We start from the raw sequence: 20,556 nt of genomic DNA, 5'->3' as shown, positions 1-20,556 counted from the left end.
CATTGTTGCTGGATTTAGGAAAATACCAAGAGTTACAGGTATACTTTCTGTAGGTCTTGCATCCGTCGCTTTACTAATATCTCATGCTGTATCATTTTCGGACGAAGGGGTTGTGGTGGCCTGGTGGTAGTGTTCTTGCCTGGTGATTACCAGACTGGGGTTCGAGTCCCGCTCAAACTCGTTAGTTCCTTAGGTCGTTGCAACCTCACCATCCTTGTAAGCTAAGGGTGGGGGGGTTTGGGGGAGCCTATAGGTCTACTTGCTGAGTCATCAGTGGGATTAGTGCATCCCATCTATACGTCCGCTTCCCCCTGAATCTTCCACACCTCAGATGTACAACCCTAGGTTCTCATCTCAGACAACCGTGTTGCCAGGTTCAGAAATGGACACTTTGTTCTACCCCTGTTTTATAGCATTATGTAGGTACAGGGGGGATAAGAGTGTCAGGCTCCTCAGGCGTGCATAGTGCCAGAGGTTAGAGTTCTCTTGCTTGAGGGTACACTCGGGCACATTATTCTCTCTGCATTGTTTATATACAATAGTTCTAATTTAACGTTGTTACTGATCTTGAGATATTTTAGATTATTATTCATTACTTCTTATAGAGCCTTTGTAATTTCTTTCCTCATTTCCATTTCTCACTGGGCTATTTTCTTCGTTGGAGCCCTCGAGCTTATGGCATCTCGCTTTTCCAACTAGGGTTATAGATTAGCAAGTAATATAAATAATATTGTTGGGCCTGAAAAGTCCTTTCAATTAGAGCAAAGAATTCTAGTGCCTTATGTAGTGATAAGATGTTTGCTGGTGTCAATATCTGCCACATTAGAAGCTCAAAAATCAAAATAGCCCTGATTTGTTGCCGTTGATGTAAAGAAACTCTTAGCAGTTTCCGGGAACTTCGTTTGATTAACAACTCGTCTTCTAGCTCTCTCTTCCCTCTCTTGCTACGAGTGTCTCCCTTCAAGCTGTCCGCCATGTTGATCTATGTTATAGCCAGATATTTGCTCAGACAGCATCTATAATGTTTAAAACGCTTCGAAGAGACTAAAATCACTGACAGATTTTTGCTCAGACAGCATCTATAACCTTTAAAACGCTTCTAAAGGACTAGAATTATTGCCAGATATTTGCTCAGAAAATGTCTAGTCTGTCTACACGCTGAAGCTGGGATGTGACATACTGCGCGACAAGTCTGCTTATAAAGCCGAGAACCTTTGGGTTTATTTCCCGAGAATGTAGTGATAATAATAATAATACTGATAGGAATAAAGGTAATGACAGAATTAAATGTCTTTTTTATTTATTGTACATAAATATATCTACATAAAAAAGTAAAGTATTTATAATACAGAGTCCCTGTAAACCCAAGCTAATCACAAACGACATATTTTAATCTTTAATCCCTTTTCAGTAACCTTTGCAACTATGAGTTACATATTGTTAGATAAATTAACTAAACTATAATCTACTATATTAATGTTGCCCAACCTATCAGCTAGTGCATAAGATGCCTTTGTTTGTGATTTATCAAAATTACAGAAGAAATTTTAAAAAATACTAAGTACATCAATTCCCTTTCATCTAGGACACTCTGGCGTATATGTGCTTCCACACCACCATTTGTAGCACCAACAATACTTAAACTAATCTATTCCTTTGACATTCAACATGACATTCAATCTAGCACCACTCAACCTTCTTGTGCATTTCATAACCTTACTTACACTGACTGTCCTTTTGGTGCATCCGCAATGATTTATCAAAGTTTCTTAAAAAGTTCAGTATCTCTGGAGCACATGAAAAAACTGAAGCCTTTTCTGTATCACCGCCAAAATAAGCTTTCACCGGTTTGGGGCAATCAATTGATGCTTCAGGTTGGTCTCCAATGCTGCACATTCTTTCAAATATTGAACAGGCTCTCTTTAAGAGTTTTTCACTAGACCAATCCTCATCCTCTGTTACCTCTTCAAGTTCCTGGAAAAAACAGTTTTTCAAAGCAAAGCCTCCTTTGGATGGAAGAGAAAACATCCGGCTGTCCCAGTACTTAAAAAGGTCCTTGATTTTGTGAGGTACCCAGTTTTCTGTCTTAAGCGCTGCCAAGATCGTCTTGCAGACAAGAAAAACATTTCTCTTGCACTTAGGGAGTTTCTGCATTATCATTGTTTCCTTAGAGCCAAAGGATAGTCTCCATTCGTCCTCATCAATTTTATTCAGATAAATTTCATTGAGTGAGCTGCTGCATAGACCGCAATTAGGCTTCGGTAGATTGTCTGGCCAAGGGGCTTTCACGGTAGGAACAAAATCGATATTTACAAATAGCATTGGATACGTTTTACCCGTCCATAGGAAAAACATCTGAACCCCAACTTGTGTCTTCTTGATTCCAGGCATCATTATCTTCAATTTGTTTCTGTTAAGGTTCATAGTCATCAACGATTGTCTGGCAACATTGTAGAAACGATTCATGAACTCTGTTCCATCTATAAGGCCTTTCAGCTCCTCTTTAAGTACTTGAACTTCTAGTTTCTTCTGATGACCGCAAGCAACTGCCTTTTCATAATCTAGGTTCACAAGATCAGCTTTAACTTCACCGGTAGGGCTAGCCCGGATGTTGCTCAAGATCAAATTGCAATCATATTCATCAGGACAATTTAATCTTAAATTATCTTCTGAGCTTCCAACAAGCTGTATTTCACCTTCCAAGTTTCTGTCTCTCTGAGAAATATTTGCATTTAATTCTGAAAGGAAGTCAGTGACAGAAGTCTTGATTTCCCGAGCCTCGCCATTCTGGAAATCAACAAGAGCATCATTCACTGCCTTTTCAACTCCTTTCTTTCTCCACTCATTTTCAATGTGCCTAAAACAAGTATCAAGCAGTACATCTTTAGACTGAACGTGACAATGTCTGGACTCCACGTTCTCCTTTGGATCCAACCCATAAAGTCTTAGATATGAGTTATGAAAATCTAGATACTGCAAATGTTCACAGCCATTAATAACATAAGGAATCCTAGCTCTACCCGAGACTTTCGAATGATTGATGAGCATATTTGCAGTACTTTTATGTCCAAACATAAAGGCATACTGGACAGGTAATACACCCGAGGCATCTGCGACTGATGGGGAAGCACCACACTCTAGAAGGTACACAACAGCAGAGATACTGCCTTTCAGAGCCGCATGGTGCAGAGGCACTGTTTTGCATAGATCATCTAGTACCATATCAAAGGACATCCCTGCCACTGAGATAAGGAGATGCAGAATCAGTGGTGCTTCCTCTTCGCACGCATATTTCATCCCCTTTTGGAACAGCGATTCCAAGGAAGAGGTGAAATATTTGCTGCTCTTTCTTTCATGCCATGGGCACTGAGGATCAGAAAAATTAGTGTAAAGAACATGAAAAAGAGAGCAGAAATGGTCATCTTCATTTATAAGATCCAATCTTTTCAGTGCTTTGTTCAGAGGATCACTCATCAAATATGGGTACCTTTCTACAGGCATCCATTTCACGACCTCAGCTTCTTCTAGAAGAATTTTTTCAAGTGATACCATCCAGAAAGTGGATGGACAGGAGAGTTCCTCTTCCTTTATTCTGGAATGGGCATCCAGAAGGAAGCGCAAGAAACACTTCCATGTGTCTTGTTTTGGTTTCAGTTTGTACTGTAAGAAGAGAACTATCAGCGTAAGGGTAATTTGTTGCAATTTACGCTTCTCGTTCTCATCTTTACTCTTCTCCATTTTCTTCTCGAGGATCCTGTAATCTTTACCCAGCATTACCTAGAGAACATAGAGAAAACGTTAGGAAATTATTGATATATTTTGTGTGTTTACAATATCAATAACTTTAAACTCGAAGTTATTGTTTCTTATTGTATTTGTCAGTTTAAAAATTTTCTAGGCATTAGAAGTCGAACATATTACTTCTTGAAGTTACATAGCAGAGCTAAAATAAGGTACACTAATTGCAAAATATGTGCCATCCGATCAATTAGCCTTTTATTCTAATAGTTAGTAAATATATTACAGAATAATCCTAAGTATATTGCAGAATACTCCTGAGAAACATATTCACCTCCAATAACCGCATCTCATCTGGAAAGATGTCAATGGACACTTCTCTGTCTTTATTCATCAGGAAAGGATTAGCTCCCATGTCCACAACCAAGCGAAAAGCAGTAGAATAGCACTTGTTTGACAGGGCTGCTTCAAGTGCATTGCATTTGCTGTAAGGATAGGCCCTCTCGAAGTTATTGGCTCCAGCTCTCCAGATGTACCAAGCTGTTAGAGTGGCCCCGTAGCGACTCGCAGTCACGAGAAGTTGAGTTGGTGTCAATCCATCAGGACTTTGAAACTCTGCCTCCCATGGTTTGGGCCCTTCCAAGTCACTGATCAACGCACGGACGGCCTCGCAAAGCTTTAGAAGTAATTTTCCACTGTGTGAGTCCATATCTGAGACATTAAGTAACTTTTCAAGGTCAGATTTGAGTTGATTGATGACAGCCTGAATGTTTTGGGAGAAAAAATATAGATTTAGATATGCATAAAAGGATTTATATCTCTCGAAAATCAATTATATACGGTGAAAAGAGACAAACCAACCTTACACTATGTGCACAAATATATATAAATATATACTACATTCAGACATGCTAGCAGTGATAAAGACATACATACACACATATAAATATGTATAGTTCTCTGAAAATATTAAAAGCCAAGTAATTTACATATTTCTACGGAAATAAAGAGGTTGAGGCTATACTTCTTTTCTAACAAGCTTCTACCATTCCATTCTTTAGCAATATGGACTTATAGGCCAAAACCACTAGCTCAGCTCCATGAATGTTGACTGCCTTATATACAGATGGCATCTGGTATTTCTATAAGGTATGGCATGCACCTAGAGAGCTCTTATTATAAATACTTGCTGAAAACTGGAATGGGTAACACATACTATACTCAATCTTTTTTACCGAGGCGCATTTGCACTGACTCACATGGGTGCCCTTTTAGCTCGGCAAGGTTTCCTAATAGCTGATTGGTTGGACAAAATAATTCTAACCAATCAGCTTGTAGGCAACTTTTCCGAGCTAAAAGGCCACCCCTGCTAGTCAGAGCAAATGCGCCTCAGTAAAAAAGAATTTAGTATAGTGCCACCCTATTCAAGGGGAGAAAGGTGTGACGTGATTAAAAGAAAGAATATATAATATGCCAGTCTTATGGTTCTCAAGTCTTTAAAGATGAAGTACTTGCTCTCATGCCCTTTACCTGACAATAAAAAGCTAACACTGGTTCCCCTTCACTGTAGGGCTTCAGGATTCTACTACTGGGGCCAAAAAGGTATTCAAAAGGTAGTTTATATATAATAGTTTCAATACCTACCCTTGTGACTACCATAGCCACCCATGATGTAATGTCTGGTGTCAGCCAAGCCAGCTGCACGATCCCTAGTCCAGAGTCACTTGTTGTGAGAGGACATCCAGAGGATAATATCATTGGCAGTAATATCCTGTTATTAGTCGTTATAGCCAATGGTAAAATGTGGCTTCCACAACTCCCAACAGGATCATATAAAAGTGCGCTTGACATCAGTTTGCTGAATATCTTGGCGATTTCCAATTTTAATTCCTGTACGCTTCTATCTAAGTAGTTCCGCGGCTTACCATCAACTTCAAGTCCTACTGTTTGTGCTATGACACTTAGAAGTAGCGAGTGCAGGAATGCATCGTACCTGCAGTCCTGCAACAGAATTTAAAAAGTAAATATGAGGCTGCATTCCAGAATGACCATTAAATATGCACACAATATATACTGTATCATGCTAGTAATATTAATGTTTAAATTCATTACTCTAAGCACACTTGAAAATAGAAGCATAAGACTTAACAGATTCATCATACAAAGGATAGAGGAATAAACCTCTCTAATGATTATACATAAATAGTGTGCAGGCAATAATGTAATAGTAGATGAAAAAAAAAGTAATAATATCCAGGCACAAGAATTCTGAATGTCATGAATAGATTATAGTTAAGGTATATCCTCCTCAAGATCAGATAGCTCGTTTGCGACAACGTCGTCATAACTCAAAAATAGCCATTTTAATCAATTAAAACACTCTCATATTAATGAATGTCGTTAGGACATTTTGCGCCTCTAGCGATCAATTTTTTAGCTACAATTATGACACTTTGGCCAAAAAAATCAGCATTTGAAGATGAATATGTTTATATGGATAACTCAAAAATAAATTTTTTTGAGTTATGACGTTGTTGTCGCAAGCGAGCGAGATATGTGTTATAAAGAATTGAACCTTTCAACAAAGAACTTGAAACTGCACCTTATCGCAATCCATTTCCACTAGACAGCCATAAGATAGAAGAAAAGAAAAACACAAGTTAATTCAAAGATGGTATTGGAGAATAATGCAAAGTCAAAAACAGTGAGAATTAATCTGAATTTGAATTTTAAGAATATAGGTAATATAGCCTTTCGCTAAGACAGGGAAGCCACTCCGGGGCCGAAGTAACACTGGGTTAACATGAAGAATGTTATGGAAGGTAACACTGGGTTAACGTGGAGAATGTTATGGAAGGTAACACTGGGTCAACGTGGAGAATGTTATGGAAAGTAACACTGGGTTAACGTGGAGAATGTTATGGAAGGTAACACTGGGTTATAAAGGAGAATGTTATGGAAGGTAACACTGGGTCAACGTGGAGAATGTTATGGAAGGTAACACTGGGTTATAAAGGAGAATGTTATGGAAGGTAACACTGGGTCAACGTGGAGAATGTTATGGAAAGTAACACTGGGTTAACGTGGAGAATGTTATGGAAGGTAACACTGGGTTATAAAGGAGAATGTTATGGAAGGTAACACTGGGTTATAAAGGAGAATGTTATGGAAGGTAACACTGGGTCAACGTGGAGAATGTTATGGAAGGTAACACTGGGTTATAAAGGAGAATGTTATGGAAGATAACACTGGGTTAACATGGAGAATGTTATGGAAAGTAACACTGGGTTAACGTGGAGAATGTTATGGAAGGTAACACTGGGTTATAAAGGAGAATGTTATGGAAGGTAACACTGGGTAAACATGGAGAATGTTATGGAAGGTAACACTGGATTAACATGGAGAATGTTATGGAAGGTAACACTGGGTAAACATGGAGAATGTTATGGAAGGTAACACTGGGTTAACATGGAGAATGTTATGGAAGGTAACACTGGGTAAACATGGAGAATGTTATGGAAGGTAACACTGGGTTAACATGGAGAATGTTATGGAAGGTAACACTGGGTTAACATGGAGAATGTTATGGAAGGTAACACTGGGTAAACATGGAGAATGTTATGGAAGGTAACACTGGGTAAACATGGAGAATGTTATGGAAGGTAACACTGGGTAAACATGGAGAATGTTATGGAAAGTAACACTGGGTTATAAAGGAGAATGTTATGGAAGGTAACACTGGGTTATAAATGAGAATGTTATGGAAGTTAACACTGGGTTAACGTGGAGAATGTTATGGAAGGTAACACTGGGTCAACGTGGAGAATGTTATGGAAAGTAACACTGGGTTAACGTGGAGAATGTTATGGAAGGTAACACTGGGTTATAAAGGAGAATGTTATGGAAGGTAACACTGGGTCAACGTGGAGAATGTTATGGAAGGTAACACTGGGTTATAAAGGAGAATGTTATGGAAGGTAACACTGGGTTAACATGGAGAATGTTATGGAAAGTAACACTGGGTTAACGTGGAGAATGTTATGGAAGGTAACACTGGGTTATAAAGGAGAATGTTATGGAAGGTAACACTGGGTAAACATGGAGAATGTTATGGAAGGTAACACTGGATTAACATGGAGAATGTTATGGAAGGTAACACTGGGTAAACATGGAGAATGTTATGGAAGGTAACACTGGGTTAACATGGAGAATGTTATGGAAGGTAACACTGGGTAAACATGGAGAATGTTATGGAAGGTAACACTGGGTTAACATGGAGAATGTTATGGAAGGTAACACTGGGTTAACATGGAGAATGTTATGGAAGGTAACACTGGGTAAACATGGAGAATGTTATGGAAGGTAACACTGGGTAAACATGGAGAATGTTATGGAAGGTAACACTGGGTAAACATGGAGAATGTTATGGAAGGTAACACTGGGTAAACATGGAGAATGTTATGGAAGGTAACACTGGGTAAACATGGAGAATGTTATGGAAGTTAACACTGGGTTAACGTGGAGAATGTTATGGAAGGTAACACTGGGTCAACGTGGAGAATGTTATGGAAAGTAACACTGGGTTAACGTGGAGAATGTTATGGAAGGTAACACTGGGTTATAAAGGAGAATGTTATGGAAGGTAACACTGGGTCAACGTGGAGAATGTTATGGAAGGTAACACTGGGTTATAAAGGAGAATGTTATGGAAGGTAACACTGGGTTAACATGGAGAATGTTATGGAAAGTAACACTGGGTTAACGTGGAGAATGTTATGGAAGGTAACACTGGGTTATAAAGGAGAATGTTATGGAAGGTAACACTGGGTAAACATGGAGAATGTTATGGAAGGTAACACTGGATTAACATGGAGAATGTTATGGAAGGTAACACTGGGTAAACATGGAGAATGTTATGGAAGGTAACACTGGGTTAACATGGAGAATGTTATGGAAGGTAACACTGGGTAAACATGGAGAATGTTATGGAAGGTAACACTGGGTTAACATGGAGAATGTTATGGAAGGTAACACTGGGTTAACATGGAGAATGTTATGGAAGGTAACACTGGGTAAACATGGAGAATGTTATGGAAGGTAACACTGGGTAAACATGGAGAATGTTATGGAAGGTAACACTGGGTAAACATGGAGAATGTTATGGAAGGTAACACTGGGTAAACATGGAGAATGTTATGGAAGGTAACACTGGGTTAACATGGAGAATGTTATGGGTGGAGTAGCATTTCCCTGATGATAAAAAAAAGCTACTTTTTTACTGTTATCACTACAGAATGTCCTCAACTTACAAACATTCGACATACAACCATTCGGAGATACAAACATAATTCCAACTGAAATCATATATCTCTAATATTGTATCAAAAGTTCATGATGAAATACTGCAATAAAATAATATTATATAATCTAATGTAGTAAGCAAGACGACATTTGCAATATGAAACAGGACTATTTGTTGACTTTAGCCGCTGAAAATCGTAGGCATGGGATTCAGGTTAAGTCTACCCTAGGCCAAAATTTACCAAAATTCGACTTACAAGCAGCTTCTTGGAACTTATCAAGCTTGTAATTTAAGGACTTTCTGTATTATTATACAAGATAATCCTCTCATTAGGCAGTATATACTTCAAGTATGTAAAAAATTATTGAAAAACACATGTATTGTTTCACAGTAAAGAAACAAAATCATAAATCTAGTCCTCACCTGAAAATCGGGTTTTCTAACATTCGAATACTTCTGAGTTTTCTCAGCAACATCCGCTGGTGTCTGGCCCGCGTGGTTCCGAGCAGTCACAAGAGCTCCACTTTCTATGAGAGAATCTGCTACCGACTCATTTCCAGCTTTCATTGCCACGTGAAGTATGGTGTTTCCCTTCTGGTCCATGTAATGCATCTCTGCTTGGCCATCTTCAATGCTCTTTCTGAGATTTGATGCCTCACGCTCAGAAATGACCCTTCCTCTCTTGATGAAAGCCGAGCCATTTTCTTCATACTTGGACCTGCATTCATTCTAAAAAGTATACATATGGGGTCATTACCTCTGGCTCCCCTTGGTGTATGCTTTTTGCTGATGATGTTATACTGTATAGCACTAGGCGAGAGGTAGTAGAAGAGAAACTGGAGGAGTGGAGAAGAGAAATGGAAAATAGGGGATTGAAGACCAGCAGGAAAAAGACAGAGTATTTGAGATTGAAAAATGGCGAAAATGGGGAAGTTAGTTTACAAGGAGAGAGATTGAAAAGAGTTGAAAATTTTAGGTATTTAGGATCAACAGTTGCAGAGGATGGTGATCTGGGGGCAGAAATAAACCACCGAATACAAGCAGGATGGAAGAATTGGAAAAAAGTGCGTGGAGTACTACGCGACAGGAAAATAGGGGTTAAGTTGAAAGGTAAAGTACACAGGACAGTTGTGAGACCGGCAATGATATATGGAGCGGAGACATGGGCAATAAAGAAAACAGAGGAGAAGAAGATGGATGTGGCAGAGATAAGAATGTTGAGATGAATGTGTGGGGTGACAAGAAGAGATAAGATACGTAATGAGGTAATTAGAAAACTATCAGATAAGACCCAAGAAAGTAGACTGAGGTGGTATGGTCATGTCATGAGAAGAGATGAACAGTATATTGGGAGGAGAGTGATGGAAATGGAGGTACAGGGAACGAGGAGAGGGAGACCAAAGTGAAGGTGGGTGGACTGTATCAAGGATGACCTTCGATCAAAGGGATTAACCGGTGATGAGGTGTGGGACAGAGGTAGATGGAGAAAGCTGACCAGAAACATCGACCCACACATAGGACATTTCTAGGAAATCTTATTCTCAGGAGAAACAGAAACGCTAATGTCGCCACATACATATTCATTCCAACGTTTCGACATTTCAATTGTCGTCATCATTGCTGCTTAAAGATAAAAGAAACAATACAACTTCGAATTAAAAATTACATGATATAAGTAACAGACTGATTTTTTATTCAATTTGTATTTATCTTTTACCAGTTCTTTACTTATTTTATGTCATTTTCAATTGGAAATTGTACTGTTTCTTTTATCTTTACTTTAGGAAGCCCTGACGATGACATTTGAAATGTCGAAACGTTTGCAATAAATATGTATGTGGCGATTTTAGTATTTCTGTGTCACCCAATATCTGTCACTTTGACGTTTCAAAAATATAAAAATGCGAGTAATTATGAACTAAACACTGGAGTAAGTACAACACTAGATAGACTTGTGATCAAGGCCTACAGTGAACTACCCATTTATGGGAGTAACATCCTATGATTAGTTAGGTTGGAATCGATGGAATAATGTGAAATTAAGGTGGCTGAATTAAACTAAATTTATAGAATTTGGGCAATATGGCGGAGCACTGTGTTCGGAGAGGTCTTTCGGTGGTGGGGCTCAACCGGTATAAATCGCAGCCACCGTGAGTCTAATCTCGCTGGCAACTCTTCTAGGAGGACAATCCAAAATCCAACTATTGTTCTCTAGTCTTGGGCAGTGACATAGCCCTTGTACCATGGTCTTCCACTGTCTTGGGTTAGAGGTCTCTTGCTTGAGGGTACACTCGTGCACACGATTCTAATTTCTCTTCCTCTTGTTTTGTTAAAGTTTTTATAGTTTATATAGGAGATACTTATTTTAATGTAGTTACTCTTCTTAGAATATTTGATTTTTCCTTGTTTCCTTTTCTTATTGGGTTATTTTCACTGTTGGAGCCCCTGGGCTTATAGCATTCTGCTTTTCCAACTAGTGCTGAAGCTTAGCAATTAAGAAAATTAATAATAAAAGGTTAAGATAGGCTGGAAAGCAATATGGACGAAAAGAAGGGGGAACTAGGGTAAAGTAGAAAGTTAAAAAGTGGGTCGAAGGGATACAGTAGTGTACTTATTACTGAAGGGTCATCCATAATGTCTAAACTGCACTGAGTGTGGTACACTGAGAGCACTATCCCCCTAGGGGGCCATAGATGAATTAATAGTATTTGCAATTTACCTTCCTGACTGGAAAATATATAGTATTTTTTTCCAACTTTCCTCTTGGTAAGGGTAGAAGAGACTCTTTAGCTATGGTAAGCAGCTCTTCTAGAAGGACACTCCAAAATCAAACCATTGTTCTCTTGTCTTGGGTAGTGCCATAGCCTCTGTACCATGGTCTTCCACTGTATAGAGTTTGAGTTCTCTTGCTTGAGGGTACACTAGGGCACGCTATTCTATCTTATTTCTCTTCCCTTTGTTTTGCTAAAGTTTTTTATAGTTTATGTAGGAAATATTCATTTTAATGTTGTTACTGTTCTTAGAATATTTTATTTTTCCTTGATTTCTTTCCTCACTTTCCTTTCCCAGTTGGAGCCCTTGGGCTTATAGCATCCTGCTTTTCCAACTATGGTTGTAGCTTAGCAAGTAATAACAATAATAATAAAATGTTGATCACTGTGTCACATAGGAGACACAGCCATACAGCAAATTGTGCAATTTCCTGTAAACGGCTAATCAATATTTACTGTATTACAAATCTTCCACAATATCGAGATAAAGCTTTTCTGTTCCTTATATCCAAAGTTAGAGCTCAAGATAGAGATGAATGGCGAAATCTAACCAAGGCCCATTGCGTCAATAGGCGTAGGAGATGATGATGAGGATGATGATGATGATGATGATGATATCCAAATAATTGCATTTGTGCACAATCAGCAAAAATTCTATCGAAGATTTATTTCTAGAAATGAATCAATTTTACTATTACAGAGACCGTTATTCAGTACATCACATAAAATCTTTTTAATGATTTCTATAACATAACAAGTTATGCACCGTTAGTAAATCCTTAATTCTATCTGCAGAAGTTTATTTCGTTATATACGAAACTATAAGAAAGATTACCCAAATGCTATTACGTAGATGAGATCATGGTGAAGGGTAAATGGAGATGGTTTGGGCATGCTCTTCGCATTCCCCAAGAGAGATTAGTTCACCAAACTTTCAACTGGGCTCCACAAGGCACTAGAAGAGTTGGAAGACCCAGGCCTACATGGCTGAGGACTATGAAGCGTAAAGTAGGAGATTATGGATGGAGAGGTATTGATTAAAAAGCTCAAGATAGAGACAACTGGCGAAATCTAACCGATGCCCTTTACGTCAATAGGCGTAAGAGGATGTATGTATCAATCACTATAAGGAAATCATGAATTACTGGTCACATTGTAGAAATAAAAGCATTTAAAAGTTTAAAGGCCGCTCATGAATGGCAGAGGTTAGGGTCATTGACATTGCCCTAGCAAGCAGGACAATGCCCTAGATATTGACCACATATGATCAGAGCCCAAGTGGACAAGATAAAATGTGCATACATTGCAGAAAAAATATATTATAAATATGATAGAGCATTACTTGTACAAAAGAAATAAAAAAAAATAAAAAAAATAAAAAAAAACAATAATTACACTCAATATAGCAAAATGTATGGCCAAAATTGACAGACACTCAGTTTTGAAGTCCGCTAGCTAACCAGCACACCCAAAATTTTGATTCAAATTCTCTGCTTGAACAAATGCAAAGGGTTTTATATGAATTAATATCTCAGTTGTTTATATATTTGAATTAGAAGACAATTACTTTGGATCTCTAGATTTCGGTATAAATTCCTTTCATATATAATCTATAATATAATACTCACCAAAATCAACAATAGTTGAGATTCGGGTGTGCCATGAAACTGCGTTTGTTTCCTGAGCCACCAGAAGCTGTCTCTACCCCCAGCAATGCTGGCCACATCTTCGGCGATTAATTTCCTCCAAGGGGCGTCGATAGGAACCCTCTCTGAGAACTTTGTCATAACAGCCTGTAGAGTATGAATCCTGTTATTAGCTGCAGCTGCGTGTAGGACGGAATAGCCAGTGTCAGGATTGCGTGGATTCGCTCCTAAACTCAAAAGCTTGACGACTATGTCACTGTATCCTAACGCTGCAGCTAACAGGACTGGAGAGTCGCAGCGTTTATTGTACACGTCGACTTCGGCTCCTTTGTTTATCAATAAATCCACAACTTTCTCATGACCTTCTCTCGCAGCAAGATGAAGTAAAGTGTTGCCTTTTATGTTTGGAAAGTTGACCTTAAATCCTGCCTCTAGGAGAATCTCTAGGGTATCTCGGTGTCCGTTGAAGGCTGCGTGATGTGCCCCAGTATTTCCCGTATTGTTTAGATTGTCGAGTTTGGCACGCTCTTTGATCAGGATCTTCATCATTTGATGATTTCTCTTGATGGTAGCATAATGAAGAGGAGTTTGGCTTTCGTAATTGCGAAGATCTAACTTAGGTTTTTCGCGAAGGAGCAAATGAGTGATTTCAACATTGCCTTTTATCACGGCGAGGTGCAAAGGCGTCCTGCCTTTCTCATCTTGGGCGTTAACATCAGAACCATTACTTAACAGGACTTCGACACTCTCTCTATGATGATTATTAATTGCTCGATGTAAAGGAGTTTCCTCGTTACTTTTTCTGGCATTAATCAGGGCTCCCTTTTCTAAGAGGAGTCTTATAACCGCAACGTTTCCCTTGAAGGATGCCAAATGAAGAGGCGTTTCTCCATATCTATTTCTACAGTTGATATCAAAATCAGAGTCCAACAGTCTTCTGACTGCATCAACATCGCCGCTAAAGGCAGCTTCGTGTAACACTGTTCTACCTGTGAAGAGAAAATTGATATAAATAAACTTTTTTTTTTTCTAATTGAAAACGAGATAACTATAAATTCTTAGTCACTTCTTTTGAATGATAGAATGGAATCTGGTGTTACTGAATCACTGGAACTTATAAAGTTCAAACTTGCAACAAATGTTTTTATGTTGAACAGGCTGACACAAGTCTTTTTATAGTTTATAAATGAAATATGTTTTAATATTGTTAATGTTTTTCTTATTTATAATTATTATAATTGTTTATTACTTCATATATCGTTTATTTGTTTCCTTATTTCCTTTCCTCACTGGGCTATTTTCCCTGTTGGAGCCCCTGGGCTTATAATATCCTGCTTTTCCAACTAGGGTTGTAGCTTAGCAAGTAATAATAATAATAATAATAATAATAATAATAATAATAATAATAATAATAATAATAATAATAATAATAATAATAATGTTGAACAAAATGTAAATATATAATTAAATAAAAACTTACTCATAATGAAGTCTGGTATTGAAGATTGTATTGTATGGCACTGCACTTTCTTATCTTGTTAATTGTACTTGGTCCTGATTGGAAAAAAAGGAATAAATTCATTAATTATACGTTAATAATAACAATCTTAATAATTTTGTTAATAATGATAATTTTGATAATGATTTTAATTGTAATAATACTTTTGATAATATTACTAATAAGAATCATTTTAATGATAGTTTTAATGTAATAATAATAATAATAATAATAATAATAATAATAATAATAATAATAATAATAATAATAATTTTTATGATTTTAGGAATAATGATATTTTTTTATGATTTTAATAATAATAATTTTCCAAATTTTAGTTAGTTGGCCCTTAAAAATGCTCAAACACATGCAAGTAAAATATCAGATATCACAAAATAACTATCAATTAAAGATTTAAAGGTTTAAATGCCGCTCATGAATGGCAGAGGCAAGGGACAGTGACATTGCCCTATCGAGCATGACAATTCCCTAGAGACTGACTTTATACACAAATGATCAGCGCCCAATCCCCCTCTCCACCCAAGCTAAGACCAAGGAGGGCCAGTCAATGGCTGCTGATGACTTAGCAGATAGACCTTTAGTCTCCCCCCAAACTCCTAATCCTTAGCTCACAAGGATGGTGAGGTTGCAACGGCCAAAGGAAGTATGAGCGGAACTCGAACCCCAGTCTGGTGTTCACAAGTCAGGGACGCTACCACATCGGTCACCACAACCCTAAGAATATTATTATTATTATTATTATTATTATTATTCCTCTTGCATTTATTAACATTTCTGTATTCATTCTGTTTGTTTACAGTCTTACTCATTTATTAGAAATCTATTAGAAATTTTTCTATCTGGTGATCTATTGCAACACTGATCTTGCAAAATAAACATGTCTGGCTTTATATTACTTTGGTCTTTGTGCAATGTTGAGAAACGCTTCACTCTTTCAGGCCATTTATTTAATTTAAAATTCACTAAAAGAAAGCACAATTAGCTTTGCTAATAATTACGATTATAATGATTTAATTGATGTTTTTTCCCGTGGGTAGGTTTGATTAAAAGAATGAGGAGATAGATATCCTGTCCATCATAGAAGAAGAAGAACAACAACAAGAGGAAGAAGAAGAAGAACAACAACAACAACAAGAGGAAGAAGAAGAAGAAGAAGAAGAACAACAACAACAACAACAACAACAACAGCAAGAAGAAAAAGAAGAAGATGATGATGATGATGAAGAGGACGAAGAAAAAGAAGAAGAAGAAGGAGAAGAAGAAGAACAACAACAACAACAGCAACAGCAAGAAGAAGAAGAAGAAGAAGATGATGATGATAATGATGAAAAGGATGAAGAAGAACAACAACAACAATAACAGCAACAACAGCAAGAAGAAGAAGAAGAAGAAGAAGAAGAAAAAGAAGAAGAAGAAGAAGAAGAAAAAACAACAACAACAACAAGAAAAAGAAGAAAAAAGCACAACAACGACAACAACAACAACAACAAGAAAAAGAAGAAAAAACAACAACAACAACAACAACAGCAAGAAGAAGAAGAAGAAGAAGAAGAGGAAGAAGAAGAAGATAGACAGCTAAACCATAACAAACAAGGTCAACTTCAAGATGCACTTCTATGTGAGATTACTTTACGTCTCCCCATGTCCATATAGGGGTTTTTCATGACTCAAGGACTTATATCGAAACAGAGAGATTTATGTTTTAAAAAAATATTAATAATAAATTAGATCTCGGTGATTTATTCTTTATGAATACACTATGGGCTTTCTTTATCAATCTCTTATTTTACCACACACACACACACACACACACACACACACACACACACACACACATATATATATATATATATATATATATATATATATATATATATATATATATATATATGTGTGTGTGTGTGTGTGTGTGTGTGTGTGTATGTATATTTATATATATATATATATATATATATATATATATATATATATATATACATATGTGCATATATATAAATACATTATATATATATATATATATATATATATATATATATATATATATATATATATATATATATATATATATATATATATATATATATATATATATAGCATATACGTACACTGTACACACACAAACACGGTATTGTTCATGAATATTCGTCCTTGGGACAGACAGTGTTTCCCCAAGAAATGAGACCGAAATTTAAAGAAGGATAAGCATGGGATGTTATTGCATCAGCAATGACCAGTTTTAATTTACCTCACACCGACGCATGGAGTAATAACTATTGACAGTTTATAGAATAATATTTACCATGCGAGGAAGCATAAACTTGCAAAGCAGTTCCTATGAAGTACACTTTATCTTACGTAGATTAGTATATCAATATGATATTGGTAGTAGGTTGGCCAGAGCACCAGCCACCCGTTCAGATACTACCGCTAGAGAGTTATGGGTTCCTTTGACTGGCCAGTCGGTACTACATTGGATCCTTCTCTCTGGTTACGGTTCATTTTCCCTTTGCCTACACATACACTGAATAGTCTGGCCTATCCTTTACATATTCTCCTCTGTCCTCATACATCTCACAACACTGAGATTGCCAAACAATTCTTCTTCACCAAAGAGGTTAACTACTGCACTGCAATTCTTCAGTGGCCACTTCCCTCTTGGTAAGGGTAAAAGAGACTCTTTAGCTATCGTAAGCAGCTCTTCTAGGAGAAGGACACTCCAAAATTAAACTATTGTTCTCTAGTCTTGGGTAGTTTCGTAGCCTCTGTACCATGGTCTTCCATTGTCTTGTAGTAGAATTCTCTTGCTTGAGGGTACAATCGGGCACGCTGTTCTATCTTATTTCTCTTCCTCTTGTTTTGTTAAAGTTTTTATGGTATACAGAATATAGGAGACATTTATTTTAATGTTACTGTTCTAAAATCATCTTATTTTTCCTTCTTTCCTTTCCTCGCTGAGCTATTTTCCCTCTCGGAGTCCTTGGGCTTATAATAATAATAATAATAATAATAATAATAATAATAATAATAATAATAATATATGGTCGGTCTTTAGGGCATTGTCCAGCTTGACAAGGTACTGTCACTGTTCACATGCATCTGCCATTCTTTAGCGACCTTTAAACCTTTAAGAACAGAAAAGATGTCGAAAAGACAATTTAGTAATTTATGCATACAGTTCACCGCCTGGGATGCAATGACAGCTTTATCACCAAAAAAAAAAAAAATAAATAAATAAATAAAGGACTAAGGATGTTCTTGCATCAACACTGGAGTCTACTACATCTTACCAATGATATCACGGGGAGAGAGAGAGAGAGAGAGAGAGAGAGAGAGAGAGAGAGAGAGAGAGAGAGAGAGACTACTAGAGTAATAGACTGAGAGAGAGAGAGAGAGAGAGAGAGAGAGAGAGAGAGAGAGAGAGAGAGAGAGAGAGAGAGAGACTGATGGCTTATCTACGCTTATCAGTACGAGTGATTTGTTTATCAATGTACAGTAGATACATTAAGATTTTCTGTATCCCAAAAGACAACGATGTTCGTTAAACAACCAATAGAGAATTTAAGCTACTTAGTTGAAAGAGCCTGTTATGTCCTTTTTCCATTGAATTAGTTCTCTTGCTTGAGGGTACACTCGGGCACATTATTCTATCTTATTTCTCTTCCTATTGGTTTGTTTAAGTTTTTATAGTTTATATAGGAAATATCTATTTTAATGTTACTGCTCTTAAAATATTTTATTTTTCCTTGATTCCTTCCTCACTGGGCTATTTTCCCTGTTGATGACACTGGGCTTATAGCATCCTGCTTTTCCTTCTAGGGTTGTAGCTTAGCAAGTAATAATAATAATAATAATAATAATAATAATAATAATAATAATAATAATAATAATAATAATAATTCCACACGGATTGTGTCCCACTTTTTATTTCCATATAGGCCTAGTCTTGACATTTTAGATCATACCAGACACTTTGAGCACTGCAAAGTCATGTATAAATAATCATGAAATTTATTATGAATTTTTCAAAATCATTTCATTCTTTCTTGGTGGAATTACTCACAAAACTTTATAGTAGAACCAGATTATTATTATTATTATTATTATTATTGTTATTATTAATATTATTATTATTAGCTAAGCTACAACCCTAGCTGGAAAAGCAAGATGCTATAAGCCCAAGGGTTCCAACAGGGAAAATTAACCCAGTGACGAAAGGAAATAAGGAAAATAATAAACGATATAAGAAGTAATGAACAATTAAAATAAAATACTCTAAATCACATTAACAACATTAAAACATATATTTCACGACCCTGAATGATCTAATAGGAAACTTTAAGAGTTTTGTAGGCTTAATTTTCTGTACGTTTCATTGTTACTTCTTACTTTGTGTGTGTGTGTGTGTGTGTGTGTGTGTGTGTGTGTGTGTGTGGTAAAATTCTTCCAAATTAACAATTAATGTTCATTTGACTTCAATAATAATAATAATAATAATATCTACAGTATATGACATTTTAGTTCGAGTATCTTAATACAAAATTATACGAGTCTAATACAAACACTACGACAGTGACGTCATCCAACGGACAGACATTGCAAATGCTCACATAAATTCAGGAAATCGGGAAAGACATTACAGTATAATTAGTACCCTGAAAATATCAAGTTGAAATGTTAAATCCTTTTAGGCTAGTATTATTTTATGTCAGAACCCCTTATAAATTCTTACTCTCATGTTTAAGCTTCCCTTATCAATAAACCTGAGATAGCAATTGAGGTAAATTAGCACTGCAATAAATAACAAAATAAACAATTACAGTAAGTCCTAACCTCACTTCGTTTAGGCATATCATCTTGGAGTCACTGAGTCAGAAAAAAAAAGTCTTCTTTGTAGAATTACACCATTAAATCCATGGGAAGTCCTGCACTGTTTAACACTGGTGGCAAAGTTATCTGAATTTGTGTGTAGAAAACACTATGGACGGACCGTGCTGTTAAAATGGTGCCTACGTCATCGGCTGTAAGAGCAGACTAACCAACTATTTATATAAGCACCAGACATTTGTTTATTCACCATTCATCAAAATTACCGCTGGCAAACTAAATTATGGGCGTTTTGTTAGAGTATTTACACCTTCTCTGTGCACAAACTGTGTATTTTTATAGGATTTATCACAAAAATGTCATACAAATAGGAGGAAAAGTATGTCAGTTGTAGTTCGAGTGGCAGCACTGCCTTGCCATGGGCGGAGCCAACTGTGGGACCAGACTTGAAGCCAAGACGTGAAAACGTTTTCGCTCTATCCTGTTTATCTCTTCGTCTGATCTTCACTATAGTTTTCTTTCCAAGGTAGATGACACGTCATGATATATATATATATATATATATATATATATATATATATATATATATATATATATATATATATATATATATATATATATATATATATATATATATATATATATATATATATATATATATACAGTAAGGCAGAAAAAACTAAGCTTAGATAATAATAATAATGAATTGTACACTTAGGCAAAAATATGAGGATTTAAACATTCACAAATTACAGT

At 36.5% G+C, this 20,556-nt stretch overlaps 1 protein-coding gene across 3 annotated transcripts; it reads right to left on the bottom strand.

Annotated features, from left to right (window-relative positions):
* Window positions 1-1,288: 1,288 nt before the first annotated feature.
* LOC137651192 (uncharacterized) lies at window positions 1,289-20,188 on the bottom strand. Of its 3 annotated transcripts, XM_068384344.1 has the most exons (8): window positions 19,807-20,188; window positions 15,589-15,690; window positions 14,938-15,011; window positions 13,440-14,446; window positions 9,464-9,769; window positions 5,383-5,739; window positions 4,073-4,501; window positions 1,289-3,777 (listed from the first exon to the last, which is right to left on the bottom strand). In XM_068384344.1, the coding sequence occupies exons 3-8, from the start codon at window positions 14,939-14,941 to the stop codon at window positions 1,717-1,719; spliced, it is 4,164 nt and encodes a 1,387-aa protein (XP_068240445.1). In that variant the 5' UTR covers window positions 14,942-15,011; window positions 15,589-15,690; window positions 19,807-20,188; the 3' UTR covers window positions 1,289-1,716. The 3 variants fall into 3 exon arrangements, with proteins under 3 accessions (XP_068240445.1, XP_068240444.1, XP_068240446.1); XM_068384343.1 differs by lacking the exon at window positions 15,589-15,690; XM_068384345.1 differs by lacking the exon at window positions 15,589-15,690 and having other exon boundaries at window positions 19,812-20,188.
* Between the last annotated feature and the right edge of the window lie 368 nt (window positions 20,189-20,556).

The sequence above is a fragment of the Palaemon carinicauda genome, chromosome 12, assembly GCF_036898095.1.
Source record: "Palaemon carinicauda isolate YSFRI2023 chromosome 12, ASM3689809v2, whole genome shotgun sequence".
Taxonomy (NCBI): Eukaryota; Metazoa; Arthropoda; class Malacostraca; order Decapoda; family Palaemonidae; genus Palaemon; species Palaemon carinicauda.
The sequence above is the reverse complement of the archived record's forward strand: the minus strand, read 5'-3'. Positions and strand labels throughout refer to the sequence as shown.

Coding starts and splice junctions, on each gene's coding strand:
- LOC137651192 (XM_068384344.1), bottom strand. Junction 9,770..13,439: donor CTCAACTATTGTTGATTTTG/GTGAGTATTATA, acceptor TATACTTTTTAG/AATGAATGCAGGTCCAAGTA. Junction 4,502..5,382: donor TGGCTATGGTAGTCACAAGG/GTAGGTATTGAA, acceptor CAAAACATTCAG/GCTGTCATCAATCAACTCAA.